At 43.2% G+C, this 20,252-nt stretch overlaps 1 protein-coding gene and 1 long non-coding RNA gene across 3 annotated transcripts; both read right to left on the reverse strand.

Annotated features, from left to right (window-relative positions):
- Nucleotides 1-2,165: 2,165 nt before the first annotated feature.
- Nucleotides 2,166-10,883, reverse strand: LOC119299918 (protein MODIFIER OF SNC1 1-like). Of its 2 annotated transcripts, none has more exons than XM_037577031.1 (9): nucleotides 10,503-10,883; nucleotides 9,090-9,167; nucleotides 8,961-9,005; nucleotides 8,468-8,831; nucleotides 8,294-8,384; nucleotides 7,974-8,054; nucleotides 6,314-7,863; nucleotides 2,647-4,964; nucleotides 2,166-2,547 (listed from the first exon to the last, which is right to left on the reverse strand). In XM_037577031.1, the coding sequence occupies exons 1-8, from the start codon at nucleotides 10,532-10,534 to the stop codon at nucleotides 2,703-2,705; spliced, it is 4,503 nt and encodes a 1,500-aa protein (XP_037432928.1). In that variant the 5' UTR covers nucleotides 10,535-10,883; the 3' UTR covers nucleotides 2,166-2,547; nucleotides 2,647-2,702. The 2 variants fall into 2 exon arrangements, with proteins under 2 accessions (XP_037432928.1, XP_037432929.1); XM_037577032.1 differs by having other exon boundaries at nucleotides 2,166-2,550.
- Nucleotides 10,884-11,064: 181 nt separating this feature from the next.
- Nucleotides 11,065-15,223, reverse strand: LOC119299919. Its single transcript, XR_005146349.1, has 6 exons — nucleotides 13,592-15,223; nucleotides 13,425-13,487; nucleotides 12,686-12,803; nucleotides 12,483-12,542; nucleotides 12,191-12,315; nucleotides 11,065-11,791 (listed from the first exon to the last, which is right to left on the reverse strand). It is a non-coding gene; the product is annotated as an uncharacterized LOC119299919 (long non-coding RNA).
- Between the last annotated feature and the right edge of the window lie 5,029 nt (nucleotides 15,224-20,252).

A 20,252-nucleotide genomic window follows, 5' to 3' on the forward strand; every position in this document is an offset into this window, starting at 1 on the left:
GGGGGCCGGCCACGGGGCGAGCGGGCCCGCGCGGTGCGGCGAAGTGGGCACGGGCGGCGGCCAATAGGGAGGTGCCACGTGGCGGCGGCGAGGTGCAACGGACACGTCCCTCGGTGGGGGAAGCTGTCCGGCGGCGACGATGATGATTTTTTTAGGGTTTCCGGGGGAGAAAGATCCGGATTTAGAGGGGGTGTATATATAGGCATAGAGGGAGCTAGGAGAGTCCAAATGAGGTGCGGTTTTCGGCCACGCGATCGTGATCGAACGCTCTAGATGATGGAGCAGAGTTAGGTAGGTTTTGGGCCAAATTGGAGGGGTGTTGGGCTGCAACACACACGAGGCCTTTTCGGTCCCTCGGTTAACCGTTGGAGTATCAAACGAAGTCCAAATGATACGAAACTTGACAGGCGGTCTACCGGTAGTAAACCAAGGCCGCTTGGCAAGTCTCGGTCTAATCCGGAAATGTTTAATCCCCACACACGAAAGAAAGCTAGAAATGACCACCGGAGGAGAACGGAGCGCCGGAATGCAAAATGGACAACGAGGAAAATGCTCGAATGCATGAGATGAACACGTATGCAAATGCAATGCACATGATGACATGATATGAGATGCATGACAACGACAACAACACACGGAGACAAAAACCCGAATCCGAGGAAATAAATATAACTTAACGCCGGAAACGGCAAGAGTTGAAGTACAAATAGGGAAAGTTATATCCAGGGCGTTACATGTGCACAGCAAGAAAGGTGAGATTATTGGAAGCAATTATCAACGATTGTTTCCCTACAAAACACGGTACTTCCATTGATAGAAAAATATGCTTCCGTTCATGGAAGCAAGTATTTCTTTTCCTTTTCCATGGAAGCAGTATCGTGATGCACGACACAATCTTATTTCATCAAAGCAATCATCACTAACCATGGAAGCTGATTCACCAATTGATGGAAACATAAATTACTACTACTCCCACTCTTTCAGTTTACAGGGCATGTGCGTACCCCTAAATCCAATTTAACCAATCTAATACAAGTCATATATTACAGGGCATGCGTGCACAGAAATGAATAGAACCATTTGAAAGGTTTGGGCTCCCCCAAAAATCAAGTTCTTTGCTTGACTAGCAATTCAAAATCGTGTTTGGACCGCCAACCGTTTGGCCAAGCGAGATTGGGACAATTGCGGACTTTGCCCACTATGCAAGAGGGAGCAAAAATCTGTGGCTCACCTCTTCTACAAGTGCCGATACACGTTGAGGCTCTGGAAAATGCTGAAAGTATGGCTACGATTGGATACCATGGATATTACTACTTGGTCGGGGGAGCGATCGATCAAAGATTGGTGGACAAGGATGTCTAGCGCAACGAGGGTGCATAGGAAAGCTATGGCCTCCCTCACAATGCTTGTTAGTTGGACCATATGGAATGAGAGGAACGCGAGGATTTTTCGCAACAAGTTCAACCCACCCAACATCCTGTTTATCAACATAAAGAGCGAGGCTAAACTTTGAATCATCACCGGGGCAAAAAATGTGGGTCTTTTGATGCCGGGAGAGTAATGATCATGATGTAACATTTTTCAATTTTTTTCTCTTTCACAATATGTTGCAAACTCTTGTCCGTTTCGTTCTTAATTAATGGATGAGGCAAAGCTTTTGCCTCCATTTCAAAAAAAATGTTACAAAAAATATACCAATATAAACTTCAAATGTTCTATTTTCAAAAAATATAATTTCTATGTTATATAGTTTATATCAGGGTGATTAAATTAACAACCAGGTATACACGTAGGACTTGTAAACTGAGACGGAGGTAGTACCTCCAGACGTTGGCGCAGTTTTCTACTGTTATTACTCTCCTTACTATCCAAAAACATTGAATTAGTTTCGTAAAATGTTGAATTAGTTTCGTAAATATCAGCAGTTATTAGCAAACCCCACGTAATCAGCTTTGTCGGTTTTTATAATTTTGAAAACTTCGGACGGAAGGTGCACAATTTTGAAAACTTCGGAGGAAGGTGCGCTGTGCGCAGGGGGCACCCTGCTTATCCAGCGGCCATATGCTGCTAGTCTGGTAGGAAAAAACTCTTTTGTTGGTACAGGCGACAGTTAACTGCATACCTATCAAAAGATTTGGTGAACGAAACCAGGAACTCACATTGAATAAAAGAAAAGGTAATATCGTACAAGGGCCTTCGTTGTAACCATATTGTACAAAAGAAGTCAATTATTCCTGACAAACCTATCTTCCAGTCAACGGAAACACAACATGACACCAACTTTCATGTACCGAATACCAACAAATAAGTAAAAAAACAACGCTTCTGTTCCCGTTAGCAAACACTACTAGCATTTTCGCGTCCCAGTACTTAATCAACTCCGTTAGTACAATTAAAGCATCACATCTCACCGTAGCAAGGGATGTCCTTCGGAAAAATTAACAATCACACGCTAAGGCCCAAAAGCCCTGAGAACAAAAAAAACATTACAACCTACTTGGTGACCCGGACCGACGACCGCCACGCCACTGCCGAGAAACATTCAACCTGCTGGCCTCTGAACATGTTAGCCATGAGGGGGATGAGATCACACAAGCTGCCTGTACAGGCAGTAAACTAGAATGCTGAAATTTTTCATTTGCTTACCTGTTGTGAATGACTCGACATTCCTAAATCTCAACAATCATGGGGGCAAGGGAAGATCATTCTTCTCGGTAAGAATTAGGAGCTGGAGCCGGGGCTGGGGCTGGGGCTGGGGCAGGATTCCGCTTGACAAAGTGACCACCAGGCGGGCGGTGGCCCCTGTTGTGGCCGCGCTCCCTGTACACCGGTCCTGGAGCTGGAGGCCCTGCACTTTGTTCATCGGCACTTGGGTTCTGCTGGAAGTCTGAGGGTTTGTTGGAACCAACTGGCTGGTATTCAAGATGAGTGCTACCCCTCCGCCTTTCTGCATTTGCGCCATGGCTTGGCTGCCCAGCATCATAACCCCTTCCCCTGTGCGCACTGCTTCCCCTGTGATACCTCCCGTTGTGCTGTCCCTGGCGACGGGTTGCGTGATTAAGCTGCTGCTGTTCTGCATTTTCATGACTCTCGCCCTTCTGGTTCTCATCCACATTTGTCATGTCACCTTTACCTTGATTACTATCACGATTGCTGCTGTCTTGCAGAGTAGCACTGTCCACCTGACCTTCAGTGGTATTATTGCCCTGTGAGTTATTCTGGGAATGTGAAGATTTTGGTTTCCAGTGTGCTCTAGAGTGTCCTGCGCTGCTCTTCACCTCAGGTTTTGACATGTTTCTATGTTCAGAAGAGTTTGCATCCATTCCACGTGTTGACATGTGATTCACATCTTTCCTGCCATCTCTGTTCTCATTTGAGTAGTTACTTGCCTCGTTTTTTGGGCCCTTAACATGCTGCCTCCTTTGCCTGTTAGCTGCAGCATGTTCTTTTGCGGCACTGGCAGGTAACTCAACTGCTTCAGCTGGAGCCAAACTATTCCCGGCAGCATAATCTGCTTGCTTGTCAGGTTCAAGCTGCCGATGCTTGTCAGAAGGCCTCTGAACTTCGTGTGATTCTTGATAGCTGTCTGCTCGCTCAGAAGGTACTGGTACCACCGAAGATGAGTCATCTGTATTCCTTCTGCGCCAAGAAGAATGAGACTTCCCATGCCCTTTACTAGTTTTTCTGTCCTCCCATTTCTTGGGCTCTTTAGCAGCGGTTAACTTCTCATTATCATTACTCTTGTTCTCCACAGAGGATTTTTCTACAGGTAAATTTTGTTCCAAATTCTGCTGTTGAAGCTCTTTGGACAGTGGCTTAGGCACATATCTTTCCATTTCAGCTCTCTTAGTTCGTGTGACATTCTCCCCATCAGTGGTGCCCTTTCCAATTGGCTTAGGCCTGGCTGCTACTGCTGCATTAGCTTCCTCAGATGGTTCATTCCACCCTGATGGCTTAACTGGTGCCCAGACAACACTCTCATTCCCATGTGGCTTCTCGACAGGTCGGATAGCATGTTGAATCTTTTTTGATCCTTTTGATTGCTGAGGTTTTGGGCGGCTATTTGCAGTGCTCTGAGCTTCCTCTGGTAATTTCAGGCGCTCCTGGTTGAAAGATCCAAATGAAATACCACCCACAGTTATACTTCCAACAGTAAGCACGGTGTTTTCAGCAGGAAGTATAGAACTACTAATGATAACGCCAGCGGTTTTTATTTTTGGCATACTGGAGATGCTTGGTGTATTCTGCTGACCAAGAACCATGGGTGGATATTTGGAAGTAGCAGGAGCATCATCAATTTTTTTCTTATTTCTCGAGTTCCTGGCACTCTTCTTGCTGTGGGCTGGCGGATCATCATGTGATGTAACAACAGCAGTTGATGTGTCCAAAGAAACCTCAACAGCTTTCTTAACATTTTCTGTGTTTACTGTCACACTTGACTTCTCACCAGGAATTTTATCCTCTGAAACAGCATGCCTTTTTCTGTTGCCCTGCCTAGGCTTTGGAACACTGACATCATGTGACAGTGATATACTTTTATGTGCTATATGCTCCGTCATGTTGCTCTGTTTGTTCATGCCTGAGGTTGAAGTGTTATGACCAGAAGCATCTTTACCTGTACCCTCAGCATGTAGTAGAGTAGACATGGGCTGTGCAGGAACTGCAGTATCCTTGGGTTCATTCGGTGGCTGAAGAATACTAACATTATCCAATAAAGTAACATCATGTGATTCAGCAGTTGAAGACGCAGGTTCAGTAGTCTCATCAACTCCAGCCTTTTGCTCATTACGCACGTTGTCATTTTCTGGTGGTGGATCACTGGAATCCTTCTGATGTACTGATGAACGCTTGTTCAGCTCCTCCAATTTTGCAAGAGCTTTTGCCTTTTGTCGCTTTGTCCGTTCTTCTTCCTCGGCTTGCAATTGTTTGGCACGCTGTACAGCCAACTCCCTCATTTTTACACGCTGAATAGGAAATGCAACAATCAAATACTAGTTAGTAGGCAACAAGGTTATTAGAAGAATTGCACAGGTTATTAAGAAAGTAACTCAATGTAGTATAACTTCTTAATCTGCTGTGATATATGTATTGTAAACAGAGTATATCTATTTAATACTCCCTCCGTCCTAAAATAAGTGTCTCAAGCTTAGTATAACTTTATACTAAAGTTAGTACAAAATTGAAACACTTATTTTGGGACAGAGGGAGTAACAATAAGACTGGTAAGCAGGCAGTAATGGCACAAAACCAAATGTGGCATTAAAGAATGCAAGGGTATAAAAAGATGGGAGCCTGCAAGAACAAGTCATGTGACATGCACAGCAGCATATGGTACAACATTTTGTGTTGTTTTATACTTCCTCTATAACCAAATACTCCCTCTGTTCCTAAATATTTGTCTTTCTAGATATTTCAACAAGTGACTACATACGGAGCAAAATGAGTGAATCTACACTCTAAAATATGTCTACATTCATCCATATGTGGTAGTCCATTTGAAATGTCTAGAAAGACAAATATTTAGGAACGGAGGGAGTATAAGACATTTTAGGTCATTAGTACCATTTATTGAGATTTGAAATTTTAGATAAAACCTGACCTCGCATCAATAATGAAAATATACACAAGTATGTTACGTTGTAACAAACAGCACCAATCCTTACTTAACAACAGCTATTTAACGACAACATTTGTTAATAGAAATGGAAGTCCAAACAATACCTCATATACAAATATACAAGATACGGCAATATATTATGGACTAAAAGTGCCAACAGCAAACCACAGCTGTTAGAAATGCACTTGATGAATATTAATTCATTAGTGCAGGGTATCAATGGCATGTTTGGTTGACCACCACAAATTGGTTGCAACCTTGCAGGCTTTCAAAAAGCATAAGTCCGTGACACATGTGCTGCAGAACCCAAGGCTAACAAATTGTGCCAATGAACCAAAATATCTACTAGTCACATTTGCACAACTAAAGTTTTGTGAAGTGCAGTAATGAACTATACACGCCCTAATACTTTTAATGGATATGTGAAGAGATATATTACTGGTGAGAGCTGAGGAAGTACCTCCATCCTAAAAACAGGTTGTTGTGAGGCACGTCCAGTCAAACTTTTGAAACAATATACATCTATAAATGTAAGTATATAGTTTGGCTACATGAAAATAATTTCATTGGATTTTCTTGCAGAAATATTTTCCAAACATACATAGTTAATTAATTCGGTTTTCTACTATATCACAAAATTCATAATCAAACTCTTCCACTGTAAAAAGTATTGTCAGAAGAAATCTGCAAACATACCTGAGATTCATAATCGGGTGAAGCTGGCATATCATCAAGTGGCAGCTGCGAAACATGCTCCAGAGGCTGGTCATGCTGACTATTCCTCACTTGAACTACTGGCAAAGATTCAGTTGCATAAATTTCTCCCCGCCCATGTCCTGTAGTATTGTTGGGAAGCATGTCTTTAGCAGGACCATGGTGGCTATTTCTTGAAGAATCAACCCGCCTATGTGTGCGATCATGAGTTGATACACCCAGCTTTCCAGACTTGCTGGCTTCAGCAAAATGTGAGTGTAGCGGTCCAACAACCCCGCCATCATTAGGTCCCTTCTGCAGTTTCTGTACCACAGGAGAACGAGGAGAAACACATCCTGCCTGACCAGAAGCAGAAGCAAAAGCAGTGATAGCAGGAGTACATGGAACATCTTTTATCACCCGGTCTGCTTTTGAATCAGCATTTTTTAGCTGCTTCTCTTTGATTTCCTTGTTTGAAAATGCTTCTGCAACATTACGTGCATCAACATTTCTAGCTTTGTTGTTCAAACTCCCTATTTTCTCTATCAAAGCTGCATTCTTCTTAATGATAGGTTGCTGATCAAGCGGAAGATTATCCTCCTTCAACTTTTTCAGGTGGGCACCATCATCAGTTTCCCTGGGATGGGAATGTGCATTTTCCAAAACAGACGAATGGCTTGTACGATTAGGACCTCTGTTATCATGCACTGACTTCATAAGCACCATGTTCCTTTCACTAGGGGTATTCCTTGTATCTGCCTTTGTGTTTACATCGTTTCGATTTCCATCTGGATGTGGAAGAAGTGGTGGTGCAGGCTGACTCTTCCTTTCAACTTCACCAGGACCCACTAAACGATCAGGGTTATCATGCAAAATCCTAGTTTGTCCTCGACAGATCAACTGTACTCTATCAGATTCGGAGAGCTCCTTGGGACTTGCTTCGTGTTTGACTGCTCTGCTCGGAGAATGTCCAGGCTGGAATTTCTCATTCTGATTGGGAAATTGATTCAATATTCCTGGTTGATGAGGGCCTCCAAGGAATGGTGAATCTCTTACATTGGCATTATTGAAATTTGGCCGTTGAGGAGCATAATATCCATCATAAGGGATTGGGCCCTGGTAAACTGGCCTGACTGGAATAACAGGCTGATTCATAACATACGAATTAGGAGTCATAGAATGATATGCATCGGCATTTTTCGAGTGATATCCACCATGCCCTGAGCCCTGCCTTGCTGCTGCTTCTGAGTTGGGTGGGAACTGACCATAATAAGGGAATGGTTCCACAGGGAAATTGCTAGAGGGACCAACTGGTCTGTATGGGCCACCTGGTCCTCTATGCCACATTCCCTCAGGTGGGTGGCCAGGAGGTGCACGCCATGAATCAAACTGCGGAGGGGGCATACAGTAGTTAGGAGGGTATGGCTGTGGCTGCTGAGCATCATTTGGAGGACCTGTGGCAGGAAAGGGAGCACTTCCATCATGTGCCTGCTGATCTGTCTTCATGATATCTGCTGGTTGATTATTAGGTGGTCGAACTACTTCGCCAGATCCTAAAACACAGAAACGGTATCCCATTAAGTGGTCAGACCATAATAAATATATACATGCAACAGCAAGACGGTAAGGACATTAGCAAGTATAAAACGGTGAAATTAAATACCAGCAGGTAGGCTCTTCCCCGTATCATTTTGGGTTCCATCTTTGCCAGAACTAGAAGTTGGGCGCCCTTTTGAACTATGACCTAGAATAAAAGGCTGAACTGTTAGGAGAAATTATCTCGTATATCAACTGAATATACGTCATTTGAATTTGAAATCAGATCAGTCAGAACAAAGAACTGAGATTTGCGGAAATAAATCTAGCAGATATGGCATATATCAGCATACCATATGATCAATACAATCAAGAATTCCAAATATTCAGTAAGAAGTCATGGCCTATAACAAAAAATATGTATAATACATTTTGCGTGCAGATTACCTCGTTGACTGTTTGATTCAGAGATTTTCTCAGAACCAAGTGTTGGGAAATCACCGGTACTTAGAGTAAACGCATGCCCATGTGAAGATCCCTACATAGTTAAGAACAAACATATTATTAAGTAGGCTCCGATTGCTGACGCCCAAGCCATATAAAGTAAGTATTGTGAATTACCGATCTGTCAACAGTCCTTATCGATACATTCATATTATCTGAGGGGTTATCTGCAAACCGAGAAAGCTGTGAGCTTCCTGGTCTTGTCTCTGCACTTCGAGGACGATTTGTGACCACTGGTACATTTTGTGATGGTAATGTGCCAGAAGCTGAGGACGGCCGAGAATTTGGACCCCAAGCATTAGGAGAGTCAAGAGATTCACTTCCAGCTGTTGAGGGCCTTGAACCTCCACCGGAAGAGGGGCGGCCATTGAATTGGCTTGGTGCACCAGAATTTCCATCCTTCTTGGGAGATAGAAGTGACGAGGAATTCCATGCATTTGGTGTTGTAGGTCCTGGTTTGCTGCCCCATGTGAGGGTGCCCCTAAAATCAAAATGATAACCTCATCACTAGAAATTGTTGAAAACTATTGAGAACTCTGAATGAGTAGCATCAGATCACGAAAAGAATGGATAAAAAAAGTGTGGTATAACAATGAGTGTGGGAACTCACTTTGGAACGATTTCCACCTTGGGGTCAAGACCTTGATTTTCCAACCTTCATGAGAACTACTAAATCAGTTCACATAGAAGTATACAAAGATAAGATTTCGCTTACAATGTCCAATACAAAAACTGTTACCTCTGACTTGGCAAATTAATGGGCTTTGGGATTTTTCCAAGAACAGTCATGCCAGATTTCCTTGTAGGAGCAGCCCATCTGCAGAAAGCAGTACAGAATAATAAAGTACACACATAGTACATCAGCAGCAGTGCTATAACTAAGCAACAATTATTAAGTGCGTTAACCTGATTATGTGGGCATAGTCTTAAAAAACATATTGCATATCAATATAAATATTGAGTCTCAGAAGGATAAATGAATGGAGCTTAATCATCCATCTATAGGAAGAGAACTACAAATATTCTATCAAATGGCATTGCAAATCAGTACATAAAGCATTTAACAAATTTAATACACAGAAATAATTAGGACTCCACTACAAATCTGACGTCAAATTGTTTTTTTAGGCAAATCAAACATTTTTCATAGCAAATTATGTTCTCCGAGGATGGCAAGTTTAGTTGGCGAGTATGGCAAATCCGCCTCAGTTCATTTTTTTGTCAGAAATTGCAGGGCTTGCAAACTAAATTTGCCGTTATCACACCAATGTAAATTGACATGAAAAACGTCAGATTTGCCATCGGATTTTTAGTGTTTCCGAATGATTATGGCTGAGAGATGGAAGTGTGCAGAGTTATGCCAAATGCTCCTTGACAGTATGCTATCGAAAGGATTCAAAACTTTTTGTTCAAATACCACTTAACCAATAAAACACGGGCTTACAAATAGGAAGGTGAAAACGGCCCAAAAAAGGCTCGGGCACTCCTGTCTGCTGATGGGCCAAGATGAAACGTGATATGAGCCTGGACTTGCATCTTGTATTCTTGATAAAAAATTTGTTCAATACACTAAATACATACTCTGCCGAATCATTCATCAAGGTTCACTGACTGCATTAACAAAAACCTGAGCAGTCTGCCCTTGGACAAAAGACAGTTCTTTAAGAGAAAGCAGATAACTGACTTTCTGCCGTTAAAAGGATTTGATAAATACACTGAGAGGAAACGAAGCATATCAGCTATAAATACATATTTGCTTGGTTGAAAGAAGAGCACGGGCTCATCTGGGACCATCTGGTGCCATGACGCTGCCGCGCAGATACCATACCACACAACTGGATTGCTTAACCGTCGAACAGCATAGAATTGAACCAGACAACCTAGAAATGCACTCTGCCTGTCATGCTTCCGATCCGGAAACTAGCATTCGAACGACACCAAAGCTAAATACTACCACCCGCCAAGCACTACTACAAATCGATGATTAGAAAAAAAACGGATATTTGCAATTTTAAAACAAAAATAGCAAGCGTCGCCAGAATCACCACGCGCAACAATGCAAAGGCCCTGCGCATCCAGTCGCGGACGAAATTCAAAACGACGAGGGAGAGGAAATCGCGTCGCGCGCGCGAGGGGGATAGGCATCTCGCACCTCTTGTCTGTGGTGAGCAGGCTCGAGGCCATGGCCCCTCCCCGCGAGCTTGCGCCCCTCGCCGGGGGTCCGAATCGAGCGTCGCCGATCGCCGGGACGTGAGCCTGGCGCGTCCAGGCCAGGGAGATCGGGATCTCTCGGACGGCCTCGGAGGGGCCGCGAGGAGCGAAACCCTAGAGACGGACGGACGCCGCGATCGGCCCGGATCGGCGACGGCTGCGGCGGAAGAGGCGGGAGGCAGGCGTGGAGAATCCGCGGGAACCCTCGCGGCCGGGCCCTGCCGTCCGGCGAGCGGCGGCGGCGGGGGAGGGCGACGGAGATTGACGGGTGGGCCCCGCGCGTCAGATGGGAGGAGGGAAGGGGACGGAGGAGAGAGAGAGAAGAGAAGGTTGGAGAGGCGTTCGTGAGAGCGGTATAAAGGGGAGGCGGAGGGGACGCGTGGCGGTGCGGGGGATGGGTGGGCTCGTGCGGGTGCCCGGGGACGCGTGGAGTCGTACGAGTGGTGGGCTCTGACGGGGTGCTGCGCCCGTCCGGCGCAGGGAATCCCAGCGGGGAGTTGCGTGCTTGGATTTGGGTGGCCAGGTCGGGCGCCGCGACGTCGACGTTTCGTGCGAGCCAAGATTGCCACAAGTGTACACGGTTCGTCACCGGATGACCCTACGCGTGGTCGATGCCCTTTTTCTTTTTTCTTTTGTCCTCCCTCGTGATCAGTGGTGTATCACTAATTGGGGCCGCCATTGCGAGCCTCGTGAGAGCCCTTCTTTGCGTTGTAATGTTGGTTGTGTGCATTAATCTTGTTTTGTGTTGCTGATATGTTGGCTTTGTTTATTGATAAATGATTTGCTTGTGTCTTGTTTTGACTTGGCTGAATGCACCTGATATAAACCTGCAAAATGTGGAGAGAAAAAACTTGTCAACAAGAAAATATGTGAACTCAACCTATTTGAGACATGTCCCTAGACTGGACAGGGAGCATTGCCTCACCCAAGCATGCGAGACAATGAATTCAAGGTTATGGTTGGCGCAGCTAGCTGCAAATAAACTAAATGTAGCTTTGCAATACTTTATCTCTTCTGATTTAAACACAAGTTTCTCGGGAAAAAATATTTAAACACAAGTTACTAAGTTTTAAGATTATAAAGTACGATATGCACCACATAGACATCATGATATGAAATATAAAGAAAACATGTTAATTCCTTATCTGTTCATTTTTGCAGTCTTCTCTAATTTCACCGACAAAGACACAACGTTGCCAAGAGAATCCTACAAGTTTGGTTATTTCGTTCCTGAAACAGGGAGCATATGGTAGTTTCAGTCATAAACAACATTAGGGCAACAATACTTTTACACATCACAACAAATATCTAAACAAAATTTCAGCCAATAGAAAAAAAAGTATCTGCTACGAACACAAATAATTCCAGGTACATTTGTTGAAATTATATCTAAACAAAATCTAGAGATATGAACTAAGTGCGTCACAAAATAAAGTAGAGTATTTGCCAACATTTGTAGTATTAGTCATCACTATGAAGTAAAAGTAGCACAAAAGCTCACCGCTGATGCGCACGCATCAATGAAATGTGAATATGCTCTTCTTATGCATGATCTAGTCTCTTTTATATGAAAGCTACAATGAAATCTGGAGGGAGGGGGCGAAGAAGGGGAACGGTGAGAGAGATGACCTGTGTTGGGAGACTAATGTAGTGCAAGCAGTCATAGCAGGGCATGGAGAGCACTCCCAGCTCCTACAATCATTACTCGGAGTAATCCAAACTCCAAAAGGTTGTTCTTAGAATAATCAAAAACCCTACAAAACAATACATAAATTATTTGCTTCAAGATATGAATATGTACACTTTGAGAAGAATTCAAAATTACCATACAAAATCTTGCAGTTCTTCCTACTCTACTAAGCATGTAAAATCGGTGATATTATTTGAAGTATTTAGATGTAGTATTGCATCTCCTACTTACTCGAAGCATCGATGCCAGCTCCTACTTGTTGTTGATGTTTGATCGATCGGCATCGTACATCTGAAAATAGTAGTGTTTTATTACGTTTTCGGTCAGAGTTAGGTATCTCTCTGAATTAGACATCCATATGCATTGCACTCCCACTGCAATTGGTAAGATCATTGCAAGAACCATCTCATGCATAATGCATTTGTCAAGTTTACCTAAAAGTAGAGCCCACGACATCATCGCCCTGTGAGTTCCCCGGGCTGGACAGCCCGCAAAGGACCTCCCTCATGTCAACGGTTCCATCACGGTTGTTGTCGAACAAAACACGAGGATCTGTGGTAATAGGTTGTAATAATAATATCTTATATTGTGGAACGGGGAGTAGCAAATAAGTGTTGCCTGATTAATTTAATGACCCCAATATCATCAGCAAGCTCTCGTCATCTTCCTTAGCATTTTCAACGCTTCTTAGCAAATGATATCACATGAATGGCTTCTAACAATACAGGATAGTTAGTTGGTGAATGCAGTCACTAACGCAAAGCTTGTCTACGCACTAACTATAGTAATAAGCATAATATATCTTTTCATGCATCGGGCCCTCCTTCCAAGAAGTACATAGTGTCAGCACAACCATTGTAACTTAAGCTGCTTAGAACACTAGTAGTGAGAAATATCAACGCAGCCATATAATGAGGTTATTCAATAAACTGACATTTTAAGGAATTTTTGAAAGTGAAATGACTATCATCTCATAATTATGCACCGGCAAGTTAAATTTCATGAACTATACTACAAGTCTAACCATGGTAGGCAGCACCACGTCAATGTCAGTAAAACCAGCTTGAACAAAACAAAAGCATATTGGCACTACATAAACTCCAAAACTTATCATACAAATCTTACAACTTACGACATATACGAATGATTACTTTAAGGGTTTAAGTTTATAACCTATGTGATTGGTGTATCGAGAACTCTATCAGGACCATACTTGTCTAGGAAACCCATTGTTATCTGCAAATAACACAAACGATATAAATGATAATTGTACTCACACAATTTTTCGGTTTGCCATGGGGTGATAGAGAAAGCACAAGTCTTGAAAAGAATATACTCACCTTATACATACCTTGGTTACTCACCAACCTACCACAGGAATGGCATCCTTTTAGAGGGTGCAAATAAAGGAAGGAAAAATATATTACTTGTTTCCCTCCTCCAACCAGTTGCCCCCCTTCATTTAATTTCTGTCATGAGATCAAATTGTGACCATAATAATAGATGATCGTGTGATATATATGTTGTAAGACCTGAAAACATGTTCTCAAATTTGATGAGAGAGAGAGACCTGGGATCATCTAATCGAGCATTTTATCTACCTTTAGACGACAACGACGGAAGAAACATGTATGGCGGCACTGTCGGCGACATCAATGTAATGATTTAAAAATATATGCACTTCATATACTATAAGAGAAAAAGGAAAACCTGAATGACCCTATTGCTATTGGCTACTTGACTTCATATACTGAACAAGTGTAGGTTTTAACAGAAATAGTGTGAAGAAACAACATTATGTATCATGGATCGCATGCAAGGTATAACTATCATCTCATAAGCATAGAGTAAATGAAACTCACGCAAAAAAATATCCAGAAACTAATAGATGCAAAACAAGCAAAATGTTGAGGGGAAAACCCATGGACATCCGTAGTTTTGCTTTAGACTGTATTGCGAATTTCCTCCTAAAGTCCACATAGCTTTGATAGAAATCCTTCTTTTGTTAACTTATAGTTACTGCTTGCATGGTTCTTTGCTATAGCACATTCATCAGACCAAAAATATATACCATTTAAACCAATCCAGGGTATTGTTGTACGATGCTTCACAAAGTTTCCTTTCATAAATTAAAAACAAGATACTTCAAATGTAATAAAGCATACTGTATTGAAATCAGTGTGTAGAAACAATATGGCATATGGCTAACAAAGAATAGAAAATTCATTGTCGCAAAAAATGACAAGGGGCCCTCCAGATAGGGCACTGGTGAAGAATCCACTTTATTTAGCAGAGATTTCTGAAACTTGCGAGATATACCTAGCCAGATTTGTTACTATCTCATCTGAACTCTCAAAAAATTATTATTTCAAAATTCAGTTTGGTCATATGAGGCAACCATTTCCCTGTCCATTCTTTGCTTCAGCCTAGAACTCTATCATTCTTGCTACACCAAATAATCCTACACAAAAAGAACCAGTATATTACCAACCAACAAGAAGGCCCAACAGAAGTGATCCAATTCGTGCACAGAACATCAGAATTTAAGAAAATTGCAACATATTGATATAATACAGTAATACATCTCTAGTAGCTAGTTAAGGATGTCAACGGAAAAATTATTCAGTGAACCTCTACAGCTGCCTGGTTGAATTATTATTAAACACCTTGTAGCCATAGAAAAAGTATAATATCCAAAAAGAAAGATGGAGATTTTGTCCATATCACCACAAAATCATAAATTGAACGGAAAACATAATGGGAAATGGTTGACCTGAAAGGAGGAAGCTTCATGATACCTATCTGCTCATCTTCAGGAAGGATGAGTTGCGGGCAGACGGGCATGGTGCCGACCTGGGCGAATTCAGCCAGCGGCGGTGACCTACTATGTGGGCAAGTTCAACGATGAGAGGATTCGGGCATTGGGGACAACCTCCTCTAGGCGCGGTTGCCCCCCTCACCTCCAAACGCAACTTGACCGGAGGCACGGGCGGGCTAGCCCTCTTCTGCGACGAGGCCGGCATCGGCGAGGGAACGTGATGGCGTGGGCAGTGGAGATGCCTCCCCCGCGCGTGGAGCTCGTTGGGTGACACCGCTGAAGAGGCCGCCGCCACAACCACCCCGAGCCCCTGTGCCAGACACCGATCTGGTCGAGGATAGTGCTTGTCCCGCGGTCGCCGCCTCTCACGCTTGTTGTTGTACTCCTGGTGGCTCTCCGGATCTGGGGACGCTGAGGGAGATAAACAAGCAGAGGAGGTGGTTGTGTGTGTGAGGACATGTGCGTGGGGGAAATGGGTCAGGGTGGGCATGGGGCATCACCCAATTCACGTGATTTCTCTCCCTCTCTCTCCATCACTATTCCTATCCGACGTGGACAACGTGAGAGATCACCCCTTAGTTCTCACTTGATGGGTTTGATGTCACTTGTTTGTCTCTTCTTTTTTTGAACTGTTCTATGTCTCTTTTTATAATAATAGCGAAAATGCATTCATGAGACAAAAAGATACAGGTTTTTATTTGGTTGAAATTATTACACTAATAGGTATGAGATAAAAACGGTGAAATTGTCGCACGCTTGTAAGGATGGAGGGTTGGGAAAGCTCAACATTGATGCATCGTTGTTCATAGACTCAGGAAAAGAGAGTTGGGTGTTGTTGTCCTCACTTGTCGGGGCAAAGTATTGTTATTTCCTCCATCCAAATTTGTTGAGCATATAACCAAAGTGAGAATTTCCAAGTATGTAAGACACTAGGAAATTAATTAGCGATTGAAACAATGTGCTTTCGCATTTTCCTCCCTTTCCTCCCGAGCTTTACTACACCTACGCATAAGAGCAAGTATATAATAGGATGACGTAGGTAGACTATAAGAGATGTCACATTAATTTTTGCCTAGTTGGAGGAGAGAGAAGATAAGCGGGTTGTAGAATTACAACCGGCTGTAGCACAGGGTCCAACTCCCCTTTTGATAGAAATAGGTGGGCCACATATTAATGATATAAGTGGGCTATTATGTTAACTATAGGTGAGATGGCAACTTCATATAGCCGATTGTTGGCTATTCTATTTACCTGATCATTATGATCTGACCAAAGTTAAAGGCTAGGATTAAATTTAAGGGGCAAGCCCATGAGTGAAATCCATGGGCGGGGCAATTAAAAGAGGACAGGTTATTTCCCATGTACGTTACATTGTGGAAATTACACAGGTCTGGCATTATTGCTCCCCTCCCCCACGTAAGTCTCTTATTACCCTCGAGGGCTACTCTCGTGATTTTCACTCGCACTTTTCGTTTCCCAAAGGATTTCCATCACAAATTTGGTACCTAATGGTGGAAGAAACATTCGCGCTATCATTTCGGTACCAAATCTATCATGCTTTCTACCTGCTCCACATTGACATCAGAAGACTTGGCTGAGCTCTAATGCCCAACAAATCTAGATGGAGAGAGTAACATCTTGTAGATACATGCTAACATGAGGCAATGTTGAAGAGGCCAACAAGTTGTATGCCTTGAAGGAATTAGGACGGTGTGAGAAATATGACGACATGTTTGCGGGACTTATGTACTATAACAAAATTCTCGTTGCTCTTTGCTCAAAGGTATGTCTACTGAGATATGAAGGAAAACTTGAAGTTACTCATGCTTGTCTTATTGTCAAGGTAGTAGGAACTTGCAATATAGTTGTTGACGACTTAGCAGAATTGGCCATAATAAATGCTCATTTTGATGTGTGGTGATTTAACGATTCATTTGTGCATTAAGAAGATCCATATTAATGTTTTATTGACAAATTTTAATAAATCTCTAATTTACTAGTCATGATTATCACCTTGGGAAAGCAAATAGAGCATTAGACTAGGTGATCTTCGACAATCCATGTCGATTGTTATTAAATTGGTGATATGGAGGATTTACATTGGTGTGAAATGAATAAGAAAAGAAAAGATATTGTGGGCTCACTATAGGGGTGCTTGGTTAGGTTTAACTTCTGGCTTTTGGTTTTGGAATTTTTTTGTTTCTGCTACTCTAGCTTTTGCCAATTTTCCTTATACCACTAGTTTTTGACATTCACTTTTGTCACTCTTAGCTTTTGACAGTGTATCACAATTGCCATTGCAGATATTATTGGTCCCCTCTCGGTGTTACGGTATCCATCATCATCTGGCTAAACACTGTGTGATTTGATCACAAGGATACTAGAACACGGGGATTAGAAAAGAGAACAAAACCGGTAGCAAAGAAACTGGCATGGTGAAAATTTGTTGATCCACGGGGATGCCAATAAATCTCACAATGGGTATTTGTAAAATACCGCGAAGCAACAGGAACAACACATGCTAATTAAAGGTTCACGTGAATATTCATTCGTGTGGGTATAGGGGTCAATATGGATGTCCATGGTTCTGTTATTGATCATTAATCGCAAGGTGTTCTAGTCATGTATATACTTCACCGAACCTGCAGGGTCATCTATCTGATGAGTACTATAGAAGGAGTGTGAGAGAAAGTCATCAAAAAAGTTTCAAAGACACCAAAAATGTTGGAGAGAAAACCGGAAGTGTTTCGGAGAAACAGAATTTTTGGAGTAAACCATTATGCAGAAATATTATGGATGACATCTGGAACGTTTGGAGGGTGCCAAAAAAGTTATGGCTCCTCCCGAAATTTTTCGGAGGGGACGCTTGCGCAAAAACACAATGTTCCCGGAAGGGGGACAAGATCCCCTTTTCATGGGGAGCTATTTTTGAGTGGGCCCTATCGGAGCTAAATCTGGAAGATATCGAATACGGGGTCCCGAGCTGTTGGCCTCGGCTAGATGGTAGCAGGAAGTAGAGAGACACTATGTTTACCCAGGTTCGGGCCCTCTCGAAGAGGTAAAGCCCCACATCCTGCTTGTATTGTATTGATTGTGGAGGGTGTACAGAGTACATGTTGATCTACCTTGAGATCGTATGAATGAGTCTAAAAGTCTTGCCTCTAGGGACTAAACCCCTCGGCTTTATATAGGGACCAGGGGGTACCTAGGTTAACATGGTCAGTTGCATCTAGAGATAAACATGCCAAATATTTGAATATGCCTTGAAGTGTGCACCAAGTCTTTGGAAGATTCCATCTTGAGTATGCCAAGGGCCATGGTAAACATGGGTGGGTCCTTGACCCAGCACATGAATGTAGGCCGACATGGTGAGCATCCCCTAATCCAAGACACTGTCAGTAGTCCTAGAACTGGTCTTCAAGACGAGGATGTTGAAGCATTCCTTGCGACAGCTTCATCTTCTGGTCTTCGGCTTCGTAGGCGAGTTCGATCTTCCAAATTGGATTCATGTGCAGGACGCCTTGGATTCCGAGGTCTCTGTAAGTCATTTCAAGTTTATTTTTGACATCTTATTTTATTTCTTCCATGTGTAGACCCGAGGATAAACGTCTTCTAGGTAATGTTGGGGAGCGTTGCATCGGAAAAAAATCTACGCCCATGCAATATCTATCCATGGAGATGCATAGCAACAAGAGGGGAGAGTGTGTCTACGTACCCTCGTATACCGTAAGCGTAAGCGTTTGATAACGCAGTTGATGTAGTCAAACTTCTTCATGACAATCGAGTACCGAACGTACGACACCTCCGCATTTAGCACATGTTCAGCTCGGTGACGTCCTCGCCTTCTTGATCCAGCAAGATGGCGAAGGAGTGGATGAGTTCCGGTAGCACGACAGCGTGGTGATGTTGGTGGTGATGCTATCTGCGTAGGGCTTCGCCTAAGCACTACGGAAATATGACCGAGGGACAAAACTATGGAGGGGGGCACCGCACACGGCTAAGAGATTGTCATGGTTATGTGTGGCGCCCCCCTCCCACATATATATAGGTGGGGGAGAATGGAGCAGCCAGGAGGCGCCCCAAGTAGGGTTGAATCCTACTTGGGCTCCTACCCTGGCCGCTCCCCTTGCCATATATGTCGGAGGGGGAAAGGAAAGGGGGAGAGGGAAGGAAGGGGAAGGCCGAGTCCCCTTCCTTCCTTTCTCCTATAGACGGCTACCATAGGGGGTGCGCCAGCCCCTTGTGGGCTGGTGTGCTCTCCTCTATTGGCCCAATAGGCCCAGTATCCTCCCGGGGCTTCCCGGAACCCCTTCCAGTGTTTCGATGACTACCCGATACCTCCCGAAACACTTTCGGTGTCCAAATAGTATCATCCTCATATATCAATATTTATCTCCGAACCATTCCAGAGCTCCTCATCATGTCCGTGATCTCATCCGGGACTCCGAACAACATTCGATCACCAATACCATATAACTCATATAACACTATATCGTCAACGAATGTTAAGCGTGCGAACCCTATGGGTTCAAGAACTATGTAGACATGACCGAGACAGCTCTCCGGTCAATAACCAATAGCGGAACCTGGATGCCCATATTGGTTCCTACATATTCTACGAAGATCTTTATCGGTTGAACCATTATGACAACATACGTAATTCCCTTTGTCTATCGATATGTTACTTGCCCGAGATTCGATCGTCGGTATCTTCATACCTAGTTCAGTCTCATTACCGGCAAGTCTCTTTACTCGTTCTGCAATACATCATCTCATAACATTTGCTTGTAAGCTTATTATGATGTGTATTACTGAGAGGGCCCAGAGTTACCTCTCTGATACTCAGAGTGATAAATCCCAATCTCGATCCATGCCAACTCAACAAACACCTTCGGAGATACCTGTAGAGCATCTTTATGATCACCCAATTATGTTATGACGTTTGATAGCACACAAGGTATTCCTCCGGTATCCGGGAGTTGCATGATCTCATGGTCGAAGGAACATGTATTTGACATTCAAGAAAGCAGTAGCAATAAACTGAACGATCATATGCTAAGCTAATGGATGGGTCTTGTCCATCATATCATTATCGTAATGATGTGATCCCATTATCAAATGACAACACATAGGAAACCTTAACCATCTTTGATCAATGAGCTAGTCTAGTAGAGGGTTACTAG

The sequence above is a fragment of the Triticum dicoccoides genome, chromosome 5A (genome assembly GCF_002162155.2).
Source record: "Triticum dicoccoides isolate Atlit2015 ecotype Zavitan chromosome 5A, WEW_v2.0, whole genome shotgun sequence".
NCBI lineage: Eukaryota > Viridiplantae > Streptophyta > Magnoliopsida > Poales > Poaceae > Triticum > Triticum dicoccoides.